Raw genomic sequence first — 18,886 nt, forward strand, 5'->3', positions numbered from 1 at the left:
TGAGAGCGGTCGTCCAATTCTTCTTCGTGGGCATTAAATGCACCAGTGAAGCTCTACTGCCCTCCACTGATCAAGAGAACATTATAGTTGATTAACTCCATATTATATCTCTTATCTTCTGACTGTGCCTAAAGTCCAACAAAGATCAAAGCCATTTTTTTTCTTAAGATAATCATGTCTAATTATGTGCCATTTGTTTTGACTTATGTAGGTTACTTATTGGGTCAAAACTGTCACCACAAAAAGAAGAATCAGTGCCTAAAAATCTGCATTATTAAGAATCTAGTTTTGGACAGATGCCTCTTTATTTTCATATAATACCTTCCTCTTTTGCTTGTTTCAACCATCTCTCCATTCTGAGCTAATTTGGTAGTTTTAATAGGCTGCTGTGGTATTATGCATTACCCATCAAACCCACAAACAAAAAGTTTTATTTTGACGCTGCCTTTTTATTGGCTTCAACCTTGTGACCCATATTATTAGTGCCACCAGTTAGTCCAGTTTTCCTCTTCAACATTAACATTATCTCACTGATGGAAAGATTGCAAGCTTTTGGTGGGCTAGTCTTCCAAGCATACAGCATCTGAATCCAGTTGTAGATTTTCACCTCCTACTGCCTACAACTGCAAAGAAAATACTATGAATTCATCATTACACATTATGTGTGATTACTGGATTGGATTTCTGGGTTGCAGTTTGTGCCGCATATCTGATTTGCCATTTTCCAGGTCTGTAAATCTTTTATTGAAAACGTCAGAACTCCAGCAACACTTGTAGTTTCCAGAACAACTTTATTGTTTTTATTCCAAATACTCTAAGTCTAGACGTCTGGCTGTTGCAGTCTGTGAACAAAATCAACATCAGCTCAGACAAAATAAGCTGAGCTTATCACAACGATAGGCTGTTTGACAGACGTACTGCTTTGCTGTTATTACTGCATCAAGTTCCATTCAGAAAATAAAGACTGCTGTTTCTTAGATAACAAATCCACAGACTCCAGCAGCACACAAAATAAAGACAAATAAATGGAACGTGTTAAAATTATATTCATTTAAAAGGTTTTGAAGAAGAACATGGGGTTAAGTTATAATGAACTTGCTTCATCCAGTGAGAATAGTAGCAATTATCTCGTGGAGATGCAAAAAAACTGAATTTTAGACTCACAATATTATTGTGTGTGATATTTAATATCCACTGTGCACTTTCAGTTATCAGTTTCTCACACTGTGCAACTATTTTAGAATTTGTGTAGTGTAATGGCAACATTCATTATTTAAAATGTTTTGCAGATATTCAGATTTACTGATTTATGGCTCTATTGTAAGTAAACACAATAAACTAGAGGGAAAAAGTTCCAGGACACTTATCAGAATGTTCTCGGGAGCCACGCAGATATCTCAAAAGTGTACCAATCAATTAAATCTGACAGGTGGCCTACATGTGTATACTATAAATCCTTTGTTCATAAAAGCACACAAAGACTGATTAGACAGGGTTCAAGGCTCATTCTTATTGACCAATCTAACAAAGACTTAAATTATTTATTAAGTAACACTTTTATTTATACAAAACAACAGAATATATAAAGAAAATGTCACTCTCATGCCTGGGAGTTCTACTATTGCTCAAAATTGCATTAGCTGAGGAAATGGCATGTTTAAAATTTTAAAAATAATCATAAAGCAAACTTGAGTGTTCACACAACCATACACTCCCTTTGTCCTGTTCTGGCCTCATGTACTATGTTGTAAAACGAACTAAAATACAGAACGACTAAAAGTGTCCTCCCCTATACCCGGGCTAAAAGCTACAAACATAAATAACAAAAGCACATTTGTTTGGCTTTTACATTACACAGCTTCAAGAGTCCATCCAGTGTCCACTTTTCCTTATTTGATTCTGAAGATGAGAACGAAAAAAACAACAACGATAACAACATTGATAACAGTAAAGAGAGACGACAGCTTGCTGTGGAGAGAGGAGTGATAACAGAGGGGATGAAAACTCCTGTGTGTGTGTATGTGTGTGTGTGTGTTTGGTTGTTTCTCCATCAGAGCTCATTGGAAGCTTGCTCGCCCTCGTTGAAAGGCGCATAACATGTTAACATGTCTGTGTTAGGTCCCTCCTGCGGGTGGGGGGGTGCCATGTGTTGCTGGATGGGTGTGAGGAGCAGAAGTGAGAACTGGTGGTCCGTGGCAGGCAGACAGAGGGAAGTCTTAAGTCTGTAAAGTCTCTCTCCTCACTGCATTAAGGAACAGCTAGGGTGGGAAAGCCAGGGAGTTCATCTCCGACCACGGTCAGGTCACCACCGAACACTCTCTCATTTTGCACACACACTCCCGACGTCTCCGTGCCCACATACACGCGCACAATCAGCCAGACCCAGACACCCCTGCTGGTTTTTAGGTGGTTCGTTCCTCCCCTTCGGTCTCCTGCTTGGTCCTGCGCAGGTTGCTCTTCATCTTCACAAACTCGGGGGTGTTCTCCTGCTCCTCATCAATTTTCTGTTGCTCCAGCTCCAGCTGCAAAACCACAGACAAACAATGGCAAATTCTGATTAATCAAATTATAGAGGTGATACTGTATTTTTCAACATCTATAAACTGCATCTTGTTTCAGCTCAATAATGTAGAAATCCATTTAAGAATTGATAAAATGACAGTTTATATGCATTCTTTCAATCATTTACCTGCTCTAGTTTCTGTTGTCTTTTCATGAGCTCTACCTCCAGGTCACTCCTCTTCTTGTGAGCTTCCTGCTCCTCTTTCTGAGCCTTGAGAACTTGCTCCCTCTTTCTTTTTTCCAGGACCTTCTGGAGCTCAGGTTTGTTCTGAGGAGCCAGACCCCTGCGCAGGAACAATCAGCGAAACAGCATGTTACTAACACGAAGCTTTAATGACCAACCTCAGACAACCCGTACGAACGATAGCACAGCGCCCAGCTCAGAGGCAGATTAGCATTCACAGTCATGCGCAACAGATGATGACCATGACCCCATTCTAGTTTGACATGCAGATTTGTATTAGATGTTCTGGATTAAATATGTCAGTCTTGTTTCAGGAAAGTTTTGATTTTCAGCCAGTCACAGATTGTTCCACATTCATCGATCTGCAAATATGATGGTTGCCAACACTGGAACTGACTTTGGAAAAGAGGGTTGAAACCATCAGGCTTTTTCCCCCCATTTCTTTCCTTTTTCTAAGAACCGCAAAACAATCCCAATACATCAACCGAAAGTATCTGGTACATATTCCTCACATGGAAGCTGACCAGAGGGATTTGTTACACAACTGCCTGGGTTTGTGCAGAAAAATTCAAAAAAAAGAGGACAGGGACATCTTAGTAAAGTGTGAGTGTGTATTGTGAAGAAGAGCAAAAATACCAAATGTTATGTAATGCTCCAAACTCCTCCAAATTACGAGCGAGAGGGGAGGGGGCTGAGGATGAGGCCTGAGAGAAGGGGGGCTCGGGACAGAGAGATGCGTCGGAGTCAGCTGGGCAAAACAAAAGCGAATAAACAGCAAAGAAACCCAAGTTCAGTAAAAGGACAAAGGCTATCTGTTGGTCAAAAATCTAATCTCTATCCCATTCAGAACTTCAATTCAAAAACCAGAATTATCCAGATTACTTAATATTCCTCACCAACCTCCTGGATAGTGATTTTCCTTTCCTTACAGGCTGTGTCGGTTCTTCAAAGAAAACATAGCGAGCCTACCTGACTGCAGTTTAGCAACAACAAGGCCTTAATTAATGCATTATTAAATCCTGACGATTACATAACAGAGTCCACAATGTTCTAAGAAAGAGGGGGAGTTAATTTACAACAAAGCACTACTTTCTCCGAAGTCACTGCAGCAGTTATGTCCTCTGGTCTTCCCGACAATGAGGGTCTTACGAAAGCACTTAACGGGCTGAGGTAGAGCAGAGACGTGATCAGGTCAGGCTGTTTTCCAGCCCCTCGTGGAGAAAAGCAGGAGGGTCAAGGTCACTGAAAGCAATAAGACGGGCAATAAAGACGCTTACGCCAGACTCCTTCTACTGTGGGCAATGTTTACATAATCACTGTCCCTCCTCTCCACGACCCCTCCCATGAGTGCGCGCCCTCTAGCAGACTGGCCAGAATGTGTGTTCAAAATCCCACACATCAACACCTCCATCTGCTCAAATGCTTCACCGGTATTGGTGGCTGAATTTCTGGCATTCCTCTGTGTATGCGTGTGTGTGTGTGTGTGTGTGTGTGTGTGTGTGTGTGTGTGTGTAGGAGGGGTCACCATAGCTAAGGTAACAAAGGCAGAGAAAGGCCCTCAGCCAGGGACTGTTTTGTAATCTTGATTACATAACACATTTTTTTCTTTTCATGCAGCCATCCATCCATCCATCCATCCATGCATCCATCCATCCATACCCCCCTCCCTCCCTCCCTCCCCACTTTCATCAGCACGACTAATCCACTATACAGACAAGCTTTCTATACTTTCAGTGCATGATAGAGAGCCCAATTAAAGCTATTTCACCATCCCCTCCCAAAAGCCTCACAGTCTTCTACTGATACTCCAGGATATTCTCAGTCTAGACGACTTGAAACAATATTCTGCAGCATTTGGAACGGGAAAGATTTTTTTTCCCCCTCATATTTTTATTAACTTTCCTCCATGACCTCCTTATCCTGTCCACCATGGCCTCTTCGCTGTCATTCATTAATGCCCTGCCTCCAAAGCACCTCGCTCTTTGACATGTTTAAGACAGTGCTTCACTGCCGTGCTGTAACAGCTGTCAACAGCATGTGTGTTTACGTAGCTATTTATAGCTCATGCACAAAGCTGCTGCTGCTGTTTGGCGAGAGAAAATACAAACATTTAGTGTCAAAAGGGTGATCACAGCCCCCAGTGTGATCACACACACACACACACACACACACACACACACACACACACACACACACACACACACACACACACACACACACACACACACACACACACACACACACACACACACACACACACACACACACACACACTCCTGTGTCATATGATCTAGTATTAATATCAGCAGCTGGACCAGGTTTGTCATGCACAGTATATCTATGTGACCTTTACATAACTGATTTTTGACACACTACTGCACTTTTATATAATGTCTCCTATAAAAGTTGTATATACTGAGCTTTACATAACGCTGCTGCTGGAGGTTGCAGGGACCAGTGATGTGAACCTAAGTGACACACTGCAGGAGCATCAGTATAATCTGCATGGATACTATCAGACCAATTACAAAAAAGTGGCAGAGTTACTGTATTACCTCACCCCCATTAGAAGAGATTAAACTAAATTAGCGTGGATCTGGATGCTGTACTGTTTTTTCTCGGTCTAACCTGTTTTGAATGAGGGCAAACCCGATGTTGTTGCCATCAACAAGCAAGGAAATGAATATGATCCAGAAACTGTTGGACAGCAACATATTATTACCTCCTAATAAATGATCATCTATCCAATCATGTGCTGTACATGAATAATTATCCCTAGCCGCTTTATTATTGCTCCAATCAAAGGCTTGGAATTTAGCCGACGTTGTTGAACACTGATCAAGTTTAGTTTGTGTGTCATAAACCGTGATAAAACTTTGGGTTGCTAATGAAGTACCATGTGTGTTCACCAGGAAACGCATACAAAAATACAGAAGGGACAAAAAAGTAGAAAAAGAAATGGAGGGTGTATTTTTGTGTCTCCTGACCTCTTCTGGTTCATGAGCAGCTCTCGGTGCAGGTCCTGGTGGTTACGAGAGTTCTTGACTGGGTTGATCAGCTTCTTGGGCTTGATGAGCTCATCACAGTCTCCCTCCAGATAGTCGGGCTCCGCCATGACACTCCTCCCCGGTGACAGTGACAGACCAGGGTCACACGGATCTGAATCAACAGAAGCATAAGGACCCTCATTTAACCATCACTGTGATATGGCTTCAGATGCAGCATTGCAGTGTCCACAGAAATCTTAAAATAAGTGTTGCACAGGCTAACATTTTTCAGGGACCTATTATTTCTCTGAAATGACACTTCTTTCAAACTCTGATATGGCCAAGGGCCTGATCCTCTGGCATAAACACAGAGTTTTTGAATGGTCTCCATAGTGATGGAGGGCCTCAGTGCTGGAATTACATAATTGTTCCAGACTGAGTGAGGAGGAACATTCATACCCCTATCGGGAGCCATATGCAAAATATCGAGCCAATGAATCAGGACAGTACAGTCAATATCTTTGAGGCAGGTAGTTATGTAAATATTCCAGAAGTTGTAAACACATTAGTGACCCAAAGCTGAATGCTTGAATGATCTCAAAAATCAAAAAGATTCCTACTCATGACCTCCAAATGTGGGCACGATGCCTTTAGCCCAAGATAGTCAATCGATCTTCACAAGTATTGTATATAAAGTATTGTTTCATGTATAGAAAGCAAACCAGCGCATGTATGGAAATCTACAATCTTCTGATCAATGGGTCACCTATATAAAGGCCATTATAAAGCTGAGAAACAACTGGGATAGAGTTTGACCAATGCCTCCTGTTAATCAGTGTCACAGTTCATGGCAGCTAAATGTTCCCCAGTTACTTACTCTTAGTAAAAACATCCCCAGTTGCATCTGAGTGATGGCTCACATACTCAATTTAAAATAATAAATAATCAGAAATGTTTAAATAAACACATTCACGGATACAATTTACAGTCTGACCAGCTGAAATGAGAACATAATACAATTTGACTAAAAAGATGTTTTTTCCCCTTTAAGACACATTTAACAGATTTAAGACTAAAACGAATACTTTTAAGTATTCCACTTTTATGTAGCGTTGGAAAAAATGCGCAAATTTCAGTCTTGGCATAACTCACCCTGCAGATGAGGAAAGACGGGGTATCTAAACATAGTCGTCATCCCTGCTATTTTGATCCAGAATAAATTTTCCAGGAAAGGCTATTATAACTCACTGTCCTGTTTATCAGTATGTTGCAGAGCCTCACACAGGAGCGGTGCTTTGTTCTGCACAGCTGTCCGCTACTGAGCTGGTTGGAGTTCAAAGACTGTTTTATAGCTGCGCTCACGCACACATGCACGCTCCCTCCCTCCCTCTCTCTCTCTCTGCTCCCTCCCTCACCTCCTGCCTCCCACTCACTGTTTATGTACATCTCTAGGCAAAGATCAGTTTGTGACTACAAAGATTTTTCACCAATTAAAGAATATGCTCACTTGTTATTTTATTAAACCTTGTGGTATTTTCATATGGCCTGTAAAATAGTCCCATATGGAATGGCGACAAGACGTCTGGCTTAAAATAGCATTAAATTGGTATTGAACTGCACTATAAAAATTACTGAGTCTGCTTACTTCAATATCAGATAACAAAGTCACGTGCATTTCTTCTTGAGTGATGTTTTGGACCGAGCCATTCGCATACATCAGTTGTACCAAAGATGCATTTAACTGCACGTGTTCGACACAGAGGAGGGGGAGTGTGTCCTCACAATCAAAACATACAAGCAGAGGATGGGTGTAACGAGTTAAGGACACCACTAGAGGTCGATATTTTTGCATGCACCAAACCATGTGAGTTACATAACAAAGAAGCCTAAGATAAACAGGGTTTGTGGCTGCACAATGCCGAACAAAGACAGAGAAACACCACCAATGGAATATGTTTACAACGAAAATACTGCTTTTTTCAGTGGGTTGTGATCAACAGTCATAGTGGTGGGTAATCCCTTATAATCTCGGATTAATAACCTTTTAGAAATTGTGTTTACTAACTCGTGTGGCCAAAATAAATCTTGAACTCTATGTGTACAATAAATTCATAAAATCATCAGCTTAAGAAAACAGGTTTAGAGTCAAGTTTGGGGAAAAAAATATTCATGAGTCTGCTCCTAAAAATAAGAGATTTCACTAGGTTAGGAACAAGTATTTTCCTCTACATCACTATAAAGATGTTTGGTACATGCCTGTCACAGTGCATGCTCTGACACAGTCACGACATGGTGACTGTGTTTGTGCATGTGCGATTGGAGAGGTGGGCAGAGCAGCTTTTTGGCTGCAATCAGGGGCTGCGTGTGAGCACACACGTGCTGTGTACATCAAAGGCGGTTTCTGTTCGTGCCGGTGGTAGGGGGTAGAGGAACTTAAAGACTGGCAGTGTTGTCAAAGTGTCCGTTTGCTTAACACATCTGCTCCTACTTCCTCTGAGCCCCAAGGGAGAGGGGAAGTGACATAGGGAGTTCAAAAGGAACCTGCAACCTCAAATTGGAGCCCTGCTTAAATTCTGCCCTATCACCGGTAGTCCTGCATGTTATATTTAATGCCCCTTCTGGTTTCGCTTAAAAGCTACATTGATAACATGTTTCACTATCAGTTAAAGTCTAACACCTACAGAGCACAGTAGATAACCAAGTTCACATATTCCAAAGTCGGCCAGATAAAGAAATGCATTTTCATATTAACTATGAAAATGCCTCAATCCTTTTACAGATGTTTTACTATGTCTGGGCAACACAATACTGTGACAAACAGCCACTTCAGCACATACAATAGATAGGCTGTGTTTATATCTACAACAAGAAAACGGTAACTATTGCAGAAAGCCTCCAGGCATGCCAGTGTGTGGATAACAGTACACCGTTTTGGGACAGCACTCCCTGCTGTTCCAGGAATGCCATTAAAACAGTTTGTTTATTGGTTTTGGAAACACAGTCGTACAGCACAGACAACAGGCAAACACACACACACACACACACACACACACACACACACACACACACACAGATAATGAGCCTCCTAAAGCCCTGAACTTCCAAGATGTCCAAGAGACAGGGCGCAGCATTTAGACGAATCATATGTCCAAGCGTTCAGGAATAAAATGAGAAGAAAGTTGGTGAAAACAATGGAAAAGAAAAGAGAAAAACTGGGTCAGAGGAGAGTCAAGGATAAGAGAAAAGGGAGTTGGCCAAAGAGAGCCTTACTCTGTTTACTTCACTCTCTCCCTGTCATCCTCATGACCTGCATATGACTGATCTCAATCACTGCGAAATGTCACATTTTTGGATCAGCCAGCAACGGGAAACATCCGATTAATCATGTAAAAGAAGGCTAAATGTAGAGCAGAAAGTTAAATCCAGGCTGAAAAGAGGCTGAAACTATACATGTTTTCAACAATATATCACTCATACCATCCTCTCGCTCTCGCTCACACACACACTTTTCTTTTCTCTGTATAACTATGAATAGAAGACATAATCTTTTCTAGTTTCCAATGCAGATATGAGATGCATGTGTTTGATAGGCATGTTTGTAGCTGTGTGTGTGTGTGTGTGTGAAAGTGTACCCAACAGTGGCAGGCTGCATTAGAGCTGATAGAGTGACTTATCTTGGAAGGATAGAGTGCCCGCACTGTGCCAAGTGATTGCATCACCGTGGCCAGCTCTGCTATATGAGCCAACACAAAGACTTGCATTCATGATATGGACTCATTTCTCAATTTCCCCCTTAACTGTCATCTGCTCTACGTTGCCATGGAGACCAGCCATCACTCACATTTCCTTGAGTGACACAGCACTGCGGAGCTGGAAACAGCTAATGCAAACTTAACACCTAAAAGCTTTCACTTTCACTAACCAAAACAACTTGAAACTACCTAGACTCAATGTCTTTATAACAGCGATGGATCAAATCACTGTGTGATGTGTGTTGTGAAAGGTGTCTCTCATTGTGATGAACCCACACAGAGAGTTGTCACCTGACGTTGCCAAGCATCAAACGTCAGACAAACAATGTTAGTGATGAGCTGCTTTTTCCTCTGCCAGGTTGTGAAAAACTTGTCACACTTTGCTTGTGCACGAATAAATATGTACATACATATAATATAAATATGTATGTGTCTATGAGAAGCCTTCTTCCTAGTCTAACCCAACAGTGAAGAACACAGATGGGCAGAAAGGCTAATGAGGGATGAGCATGAGAACCTAAATTGGCCATTGTCAGTGCTTCTTTTTCATTTCATTGTCAGGAATCAAACAAACAAACAACACTGTGAATATTACAGGAAAGACAAACAGCTACAAAATGTGTATCATTACTGACATGAAAGAGGGAAATAAGAGGTCGCTGACTCAATGTTAGGATCAGAGCCAAGATGGACAATAAAAAAAACACAAACATGACATGGTTTAGCTCTCATGAGTCAACAGTGGCCTTAGTCGTGCTGCAGCCTCGAAAGACAGAGAAAATGAAGGCGAGGAGAGCAGCTGGTGGCCTGCTTCACCATCTGACCCCCTGTCCTCCTCCAAGATACAGGCGCAGACAGAGCGCACCGTCCAGAGCTCTGCACAGGGTGGGGCCAGGGCCGTCAACTGTCATTGGTTGTGAACGCATGGCTGACCACACCCTCTCCATCATCAGCCAGCCAGGATTTGTTTTCCATAGTATCCTGCACAAAGGTTCACAAGGGTCAGATTGACAAAGAAGGATTGATCAGCATTTAAGCATTCGGTTTGATGATTTACTGATTGTAGATGCATCTAATGTGAAAAAGGGACTTGACTTTTAAAAGAGCAAAGCCAAAGTCAATTCATTTTAATGAGAACCTGAAAGACCTTTAAGAATGGATACTACACTATACTTATGTAACCCAAGAGAGCAACCCATGATTTTGGCTAAATTGCCCATATTGTGATTATACATGGGTGCATTCAATATAAGAAAAAGCAAGATCATAATTTCATGGAAAAACGGAAGAAAAATATGTATAGCTTTCTTTACATCTAATTCACCATCCCTTCAGATATCTCTTGTCCCATGTAGTTCCTCTTGCTCAATCTCCCTGTATCTTTTTTTTTTTGGCCAGATCCTGTCTATTCCGCTCACAGATGGGAGGTCCACCCCTCAGGGGAAATTGCGTCATCAATACCCCTAAAGCAACCCCCACACCCAGTTCTCTGTCTCTCACACATACACACACACACACACCCTTTCTCCCCTTGCTGTGTGTTACAAGCCGGACGGATCCCAGCGTGCTTCTCTTAGCCTTTCTGCTAATGAAGCGGCCATTCAGCCATAAATAGGGGAGGCCCTAATTAAAACACACAGATAGATGAGCTTTTAACGGACAGCTGTGTAGGGATGGGGGAGGGAGAGCAGGGGTGTGTGCGTGCGAGAGAGTGAAAGTGACAGAAAAAGTAGAAGCAGAGAGTTGGGGGCCTAGTAGTGACAATGAGCTCATTTCCCGGACAACCCTGGTGGACGTACATGCTCATTTACAAGCCTCCCCCATGACGACACATAAATCATGGTGGGCCGTGCTGTGACGTACGTCTGCGCTCGTTTCCAGAGTACAGAACTGAACAATAGAAACACATTTTCCTGTCACGCGCACCTACAAAAACACACAAAGTCACAATAACAAAAAAAACAAATCATGCCCACAGCATTTGTTTTCAATTTTGTATTGTATGTGCATGTGTAGGCAAAATAATGTGTGTGCACAAGTGACACTCATGCTCCCCTCAAGCAAAACAGATCTGCCAGCACATGCCAAAGAAAGAACCAGCCAATAACACAGAACCAGGAACTAGTCATGATCACAAACATATTTCTGTCAGTTCAAAAGCAAACTTGTTAGCTCTTGCTAACGCTATTAATAGTTTGAGTTTAGAGTACATTGCTAAAATGTATAGTTCATACCAGTCTTCAGAAAACGATAGAATGAGTGTTGAATGACTGTGTGATTGAACCTTTATTCAATCTAACATTCGTAACATTTGGATAAAGACGGCTGAAGTATAAGATGATCCGAGCAAGAAACAAAAACAGGAAGACAAAGAATGAAATGAAAATGGTTCCTCAAAAGTATGCTTGGGAGTTTGGGGGTTGAGATCTGTTTTGTATTTCCTGCCTTGGAGTGGGGGTCTGAGGCAGAGGAGAAGAGGAGCTGGGGAATTCTGGGGCCTCATCGTGTACTGACCCCCGAAAGCATCCACCCCGCTCCCACAATACTATGATGTCACTAGGGAGGCGCTGGGGTATGGGAATTTACAATCAGGGTTTTAGGGTTCATAAAGCACAGATGTGCACCCATGCACAAACACCCACACAGTGAAAGAATAATGTAACACTTAGTGCATCATGTGAGGGAGGCATGAGCTGTCTGGCTTAAGCTACGCAGTAATGTCTGCCTGTGTGTATGTGTGTGTGTGTGTGTTTAAAAGCCTGATGTCATTAAGGGAGTACAAGACGGCTCGATGGACTGTCATGATAAAAAGTAAACAGCCAAACTTATTACTCTGCCTGGCAGCCAGGAGAAATAGTTCATACAAAAACATCTGAATAACTGGGACTCTCTCTCTGGCTCTCCAGTTTTTACTGTAAAACATCCTTTCCCCCCAGTTGCAGTTGAGTAACATCAACCTGAGAACACTGAAATGTTTTTTTCTGACAATAAAAAACAAAGTCAGAACCTTTCTTGGTCATAATTCTTCAAAAACAAATTCAAGTAACCCTTATGAAAAATGTTTGGATATGCTATGTGTCCATGTTGTTACTGGACGTTTAGACTCTCAGATATCAAGTCTCAAACATTTTGTATTGTTCTGGCTACATAATATAATCACAACCACAATCAGCTTTTCTACCTCATCCTCCCATGATGGCTGTATGCATCTAAGGGCCTTGAACCCTTAGGAATCAGGACAACAAATATAACTTAAGTTTAGGAGGTGAGAAATGGAAGTTTATACTATCCCATCACACAAAGGCCTTTGTTGTACATGGGACAATGTCATGTCAGAAATACAACTCTACTTCTTATATCTATGTTCTGCAAAAGTAAGTTATTGTTTTCTCTTTAATAAATAAATAAGTAGATAAACAAACCATTGATCACTTTAGGAATTACTATATATAAAAAGTTAATGTGATTCTGGGGTCTGTCTGGAATCACACTGCTGTGATCCTGACTTGAAAATGGCCATCTCTTGCGGCTGTAGTTCTCCAATTCTGCATCTGAGTCACTTTCCATCCTTCTTCATGTCTTGCACCTCTAAGATTACCACAGCGGCTGCATTTGGTCTTGCCTGATTATAATGTGGGTTTGACTGCTTCCATATTTGGCTTTTAAGAGTTAATTGCAACATGAGCAAGCATCCAGATCTAGCATAAGCACCAACCGATCATGTTGAGCTGCGATCTCTCCCTTTGAATTTAAACACGCCCGTATTGACAGTTTCTGTTCAGCGCTGACTGAAGTTATTTAATGCGGTGGCTCACGCGCAGTCCTGTTGCCGCACGTTGAGAGCCCCGGGCTGAAGCAGATTACAGAATGAATGGGATGGATTGAAAAGGCACAGGCGCCACTTTGAGTCACACTGTAGGAATGTGATGAACCTGCAAAGTGATTATTGCTTCGGGCAAACAACAGCATTTACATGTAGGGGCACAGGCACAAATAGCCAGAGACCTGTAATCCATACACTGCCATGTCTGAGTGACAGACACACTTGGATCCACGCTTATGTGCACTTTCCTTTAAGGGTTTAAAATGAAAAGTGCTTACTCACACCAAAATTCTGAACACATGTCCTCAATAATTGCTCAGGGGCTATAGTTTGGGGTCACACCTGTCAGTCATAGACAAAAGGCTGGTCTATACTCTCTCACAGCTGACACCGACACATGGTCCTGTATATGCATGTATAGACCTGATGAGAACAGGTGGACGGAGACAGATGAATAGCACATGCACAGAATCCAGACTGTTTTGCCACATAGACACACCCTGAGAAACGCACAAATTATAGAGAGAGCACACAAGCTTCATGTGGCTCCTCTTCACTGAGATATAAACATGTGCTCATATACTGCACATTCCCCACACACATCAGCCTTTTAAAAGCCATTCCCATATCTGTCTCTTTAGTGGAGTAAAAGCCATATAGTTAAAGAAGCCACAGCCTTTTCGTCTGGCTCAGTGGTGTGAAGTGCCGATCGGTCATAAAGGAAGAGTCTTTGTTATGGCTCTGCTGTCTGTTCCAGTTCCAGATTCAAAGCTTTGTGCTTTACTGCTGTTTTTTCCTTATGGAGCGGAGTCACGCCCCTCCTCACAGCCTACTGGCTGAGCCCAGCTGGGAGCTCAGCTCTCATTGGCTGCTGGGCACACCGGGGAGGATTTGGGAGGTTATCCTTTGTTTACATGCTAGTGGAGAATCCCCCAATAACAACTGTTACCTTGGGCAACCAGACGATCTACAGTTAGCCAGACAGACAGGCACACAGGGGTGCGAGCTGATCACGTGCACGAGCCCATGTGTAATGGGGTAACAAGGTGTCCAAAAACAAGCCAAATGAGGAGTCTTTGTTCTCTCTGATTCTATGCTTTATGCTTGACATGACAGAAAATATAGGTATGTATGTGCATATTTTTAGCGGGGACAGTAGGCAATCATGTGGTTTCATTGTCTCAGGAAACTTTCCAATGCCTGCATGGGTTTACATGCTGAAAGCCTATTGGCCTCAGGCTGTAACAGAAAGAAGTGGCTCTCCTCTTCTGTGGAGCATACATTCCTGTTTGTGTGTTTGTAGTAAAGCAGGATCATACATCTTGATACTGACTTACAAAGAGCTTAATCTAATTCATACAGCTCAGACTCCCAATCCCTCTATACTTCAACCTAACAAGCTGCAAGGAGGACGGCATTTAGAGTCTGTGTGCGTGCATTCGTGTGTCATCCTCTCTACAAGACTACGCAAAGTGGTCAGAACAGTAATGGTGCTTTATTGTGATTGACCCTCCAGCACAACAGCAGGAAAATCAATGGGATTCTTTGAGGAGCCGAGTCTCTGTAGGTGTGTGTGTGACTGTTTTAGTCTTTGGTGCACATAAAAATCTTATCTCCCTTTATGTAAATCAACATCAAGTCCTGATCCTGCTCAAAGACAAGCCTCTGCACGTCTGACGTTCACACACACACACGAAAACACTCTCCCACAGTCTATCCCGCACCAGCTCTCTATCAAGAAACCCAATACCTGACATCATAATCTAAAACCATGGCAACAAAACTACAGCGCAGTGTAAACAGATCCTTTGTCCTGTTGTGGGATTCTGTGATTGCATCACTTGTGTTTGCACAAGCCATGCTCACGCAGGGCTATAGTGCCAAGTGAGATGTGTTTGTAGCAGTGGTTATCGAAAACAGTCAAGTACCAACAGCTTGAATCAAACGCTTTGTCTTCGTTCCAGGTAGCTGCTCAGCCAAGGTGACAAACCATCTAGATCTTCATATAGCTTGTCTTATGAATAGCCACATGACATTCTGTCAAGTGTTTAGTGTTTCATTTCAATGTACTTAGTTCTTATGACGTTGGAGGAGGTACAGCAAAAGACATTTACATTACAGCACTAAGAAATGATGTGCATTTTCAAATGTAAACTAAAATTTACCTGTGAAGTTTGAGGAAAAGAAACTAAAATGAGTAGAATCCAACACTTTGTTGCACAACCTTCTAACCTACTTTGGCAGAACACCAAGAAACAGAGGCAGTACGCCACAAAGATCGTACACATCTTGTCTTGTGATTAGTTTAGTTAGTAGATGACGGCCTAAACAATGTCCACACTTGTTAAATATGATACCTGGTGTGTGAAACAGCACCTAAAACTCTCTCTCTCTCTCTCTGAAGACTAATGTTTTACTGGATAAAAATGTATTAATTATGATGTTAGTAAGGGTGAGCTTAGTTTCAGACGAAGTGGCCCCTCCACTATAAAATGTTGAGGGAAACCCTGCGTTTTATTTACATATTCTTTGATTGAGCTATTTTCTGATATAATTCCTAACTTTGCCGTGTTGACCGTGGTTAAGTTTAGCGTGTTTTGTTAAATGACTAGACATTATTAGACATTACATTCCTTAAACATATGGTATTAAAAAAAGTGTTGTTTTGGCATCAGTGTCCAAACACAAGTATTGCACTGCCAAATTTGGAAAATTCAAAACAATATCCTGCCCCAGGCTCAAACTTTTAGATCATGGAAAAAGGGAACAAAACTATTCATAAATCAAAGTGTCCGTGCAGACTGGAGCCGGACAGAGAGGAGACGTGTTTGGTAAAAGCACGAGAACGGGACTCTCAGTACAGAGACCTCACTCTTTGTTTATATGGTTCATTACAGGGGGAAAGACTTGAAAACATTTGCCACAAGGTAGTCTTTCACCACCCGTGAACAGAATGTCTGTGAAGAACTAGTGAGAGAGCCTGATAATGAAACACACACAGTTACACTACGTCTGGTGTGGTGTGCGCTGCTTAAGGATCAGTGAGTTCTGCTGAGTAATGAAGATTTTGTGCCCACAGACGGAGCAGCAGGACTGTGGGAGATAATACTGTCAACACACATGTGGTCGCCCCTCCTGGACACACACCCATTCCTGACCTAAATACCTTGATTTTCTTGAGGTCAGGTTGAGTCCTTTAACATGGACTTAAATTCTATAATGATACATCTGAAAAATGCACCAGAACCACTAATGGACACATGCCATTATAGGATGGAAACTCATTTCATTCACATATTTAAATTCCTCTGAGTGCAGTAATAATGGAGCAGAGAGCATTCCAGTTGTAACACCCACCACACACACACATACACAGTGACAGCATCAGTCCTTACGGGAAACAGAAGACAGCAAGACAGACTGAGTTAGAGAAACAGGAGAGAAGGGAGGGAAGGAGGGAGTTCAAAGATCAGAAAACAGATGTAAATCGTTTAGCAAACTCCCCTCCAAATGACTAACACATGTGCGAGAAACTTTCCCCTCCTTCCACACACACACACACACACACACACCCACACTGTTGAAAGTGCTGCACCTCGACAGTATAACATACTCATTCATACCACCTGCTTTTGTCACTTCTCCTCTCACCAGAACACATCTGACAACTCAGAGTTGAAGTACTTCGCATGTTAAAGCCGCTCAGTTGTATTCACCATTCTGCTATTCTGCCTCCACCCAAACACACACACACACACACACACATGACCCTCTGGCTAGAGTTGGTGTCGACCCCGTTTGTTTAAAGTCTTGTTAAAGTTTGACAGCAACTCTGAAACTTTTCCACAGCGTATGAGGCACTGTGAATACGAAACAACACAAGTTCGAGACTGGCAGACCTGTTGCCACATAAAAACACGACACAGCAAATCACACACCTCCTCACATGACAGTTGGTCTATGAGCCTGATGACAGCACAGGCCAGTGTGTCAGCTCTGACTGAAGCCATGTGCTTTGCCACAGAAGGCAGCAGTCATTGCCTTGCTATTACATGCACAGTCTTACTCACACATGATGACTTCAGATACATCTCATTCATAAAATATGCTGTTTGTCTCACAGATGGGCCTCGTTTTAAGAGTAAGATTAGATTCTCTATTGTAAGCTATGGGGACGAATAAGAAAAACAGATCGAGTCTTGTTTTGGGCAGATTGGAAAAGCTAATATGTGATTTGGGGAATAGATAAATGATCTTAAATTGGCTTAAAAGCAAAAGTGATTCTATATTTTACTACAATTGTGCACAGACATTTCCAACTGTAATGTTCTATGTGAGCAACTCCCTGCAAACACATCGCCACAGAAAGACCTGGAACAATAAACACAGATTTATTCTTCTACTATTCGCAAAGTAGCATTTGCCACGATCAGCCTGCTCCAAAGTGAATCTAACTGTGGTCCGTACAAGCTGTACAACAACCTCAACGTGTTTGTTCCTCACTGTCCCGTCGGCTACAGTCATGCGCTGCAACAAAAGGAGACAATGAAACAAGAGTTTGTGTTTTGCAATCTCATTCCCCCTCTCTCTTTCCTCCGCTTTATTCCTCCGATCGTTACTTTCCTGGTTTTAAGCCCGAACCTGCCGCTTTAGCCGACGGGAGCGGACAGACAGTTAAAACGCGCCGCTTTTGTTGGAGAAACAACCTCCCGAAAAACGCACAAGCTGCACACACACACACACACACAAACACACACACGTACACACCTACCTGAAAGCCGATGCCGACGCGACTTCTCCAACTGAAGTTGTTTAATATTTAAAATGACAAAGTGGTTCAGGCCGCATCAGTGCGTCTCCGGCTCACTTCTGTGGTTCGAGGTGTGTCTGCGCGACTCTGCTTTAGTAAAACTGTTCAATACCTCCTGCGCTCACACACGCGCACACACACATACACACGCACACGGACACACTCTCAGCGCAGGACCCATAGAAAATGTAAATTTAAGATGGGTGGGAGGGCTAAAGCGACGTCACCCAAGGGCTCCTCCTCCTCCTCCTCTTTCTTCATCTGCTCAGATGAGTGGGGACTCCTCGAGCTCAGGGCGGGGCGTGGATGGAGCACTGAATGAACACTGGGCTGTGTTTTAAAACTGTGATCATGTTATTCACGTCACATAAGTCACTGAAAAGTGTCCCAGCCTGTGTTGATAGACTTGTATTTTGTGTGTTGTATACAAAATATATTAAAAGACCAACTGTACTTTATGTATTTCATACTTCTTATGATATTACATTATAATTTCTTTCTGACAAGCCTTGTGGGAGTTTTTACCTCCCCTGTATTATTTCAAGACATGTGGTTTAAGCTGCAATCTGAGTTATATGTCAACATCTGTTTTAGCACTTAAAAAGCACCTTAAAGCATCAATGTTTCAATATTGAAATTAGATTAAATGACTGAAATGTAATGTGGAAGGTAGCTTTCACCCATGTGCCACTCTCATCAGCTCCACAGAGTGTTTTAGCATCTTTCAGGCCGTTGTTTTGGTTTTTACGGCCCCCAGCCATACTGTCG

The 18,886-nt window shown here is 42.3% G+C and overlaps 1 protein-coding gene across 2 annotated transcripts; it reads right to left on the bottom strand.

Moving 5' to 3' along the window:
• Positions 1 to 771: 771 nt before the first annotated feature.
• On the bottom strand, positions 772 to 18,231 carry fam107b (family with sequence similarity 107 member B). Of its 2 annotated transcripts, none has more exons than XM_070830969.1 (4): positions 18,080 to 18,231; positions 5,734 to 5,905; positions 2,690 to 2,846; positions 772 to 2,522 (listed from the first exon to the last, which is right to left on the bottom strand). In XM_070830969.1, the coding sequence occupies exons 2-4, from the start codon at positions 5,859 to 5,861 to the stop codon at positions 2,403 to 2,405; spliced, it is 405 nt and encodes a 134-aa protein (XP_070687070.1). In that variant the 5' UTR covers positions 5,862 to 5,905; positions 18,080 to 18,231; the 3' UTR covers positions 772 to 2,402. The 2 variants fall into 2 exon arrangements, with proteins under 2 accessions (XP_070687070.1, XP_070687069.1); XM_070830968.1 differs by lacking the exon at positions 18,080 to 18,231 and adding an exon at positions 6,886 to 7,045.
• Between the last annotated feature and the right edge of the window lie 655 nt (positions 18,232 to 18,886).

Source organism: Pempheris klunzingeri, chromosome 5 (genome assembly GCF_042242105.1).
Source record: "Pempheris klunzingeri isolate RE-2024b chromosome 5, fPemKlu1.hap1, whole genome shotgun sequence".
NCBI classification, from domain to species: domain Eukaryota; kingdom Metazoa; phylum Chordata; class Actinopteri; order Acropomatiformes; family Pempheridae; genus Pempheris; species Pempheris klunzingeri.

What these genes read in the sequence shown, in the direction of transcription:
- fam107b (XM_070830968.1), bottom strand. Translation starts at nt 6,928, where the DNA reads ATGACGACTATGTTTAGATACCCCGTCTTTCCTCATCTGCAGG. An exon ending in CGTCTTTCCTCATCTGCAGG is followed by an intron (nt 5,906 to 6,885) that starts GTGAGTTATGCC and finishes CTGTTGATTCAG; the next exon opens with ATCCGTGTGACCCTGGTCTG. An exon ending in GACAACAGAAACTAGAGCAG is followed by an intron (nt 2,523 to 2,689) that starts GTAAATGATTGA and finishes GTGGTTTTGCAG; the next exon opens with CTGGAGCTGGAGCAACAGAA.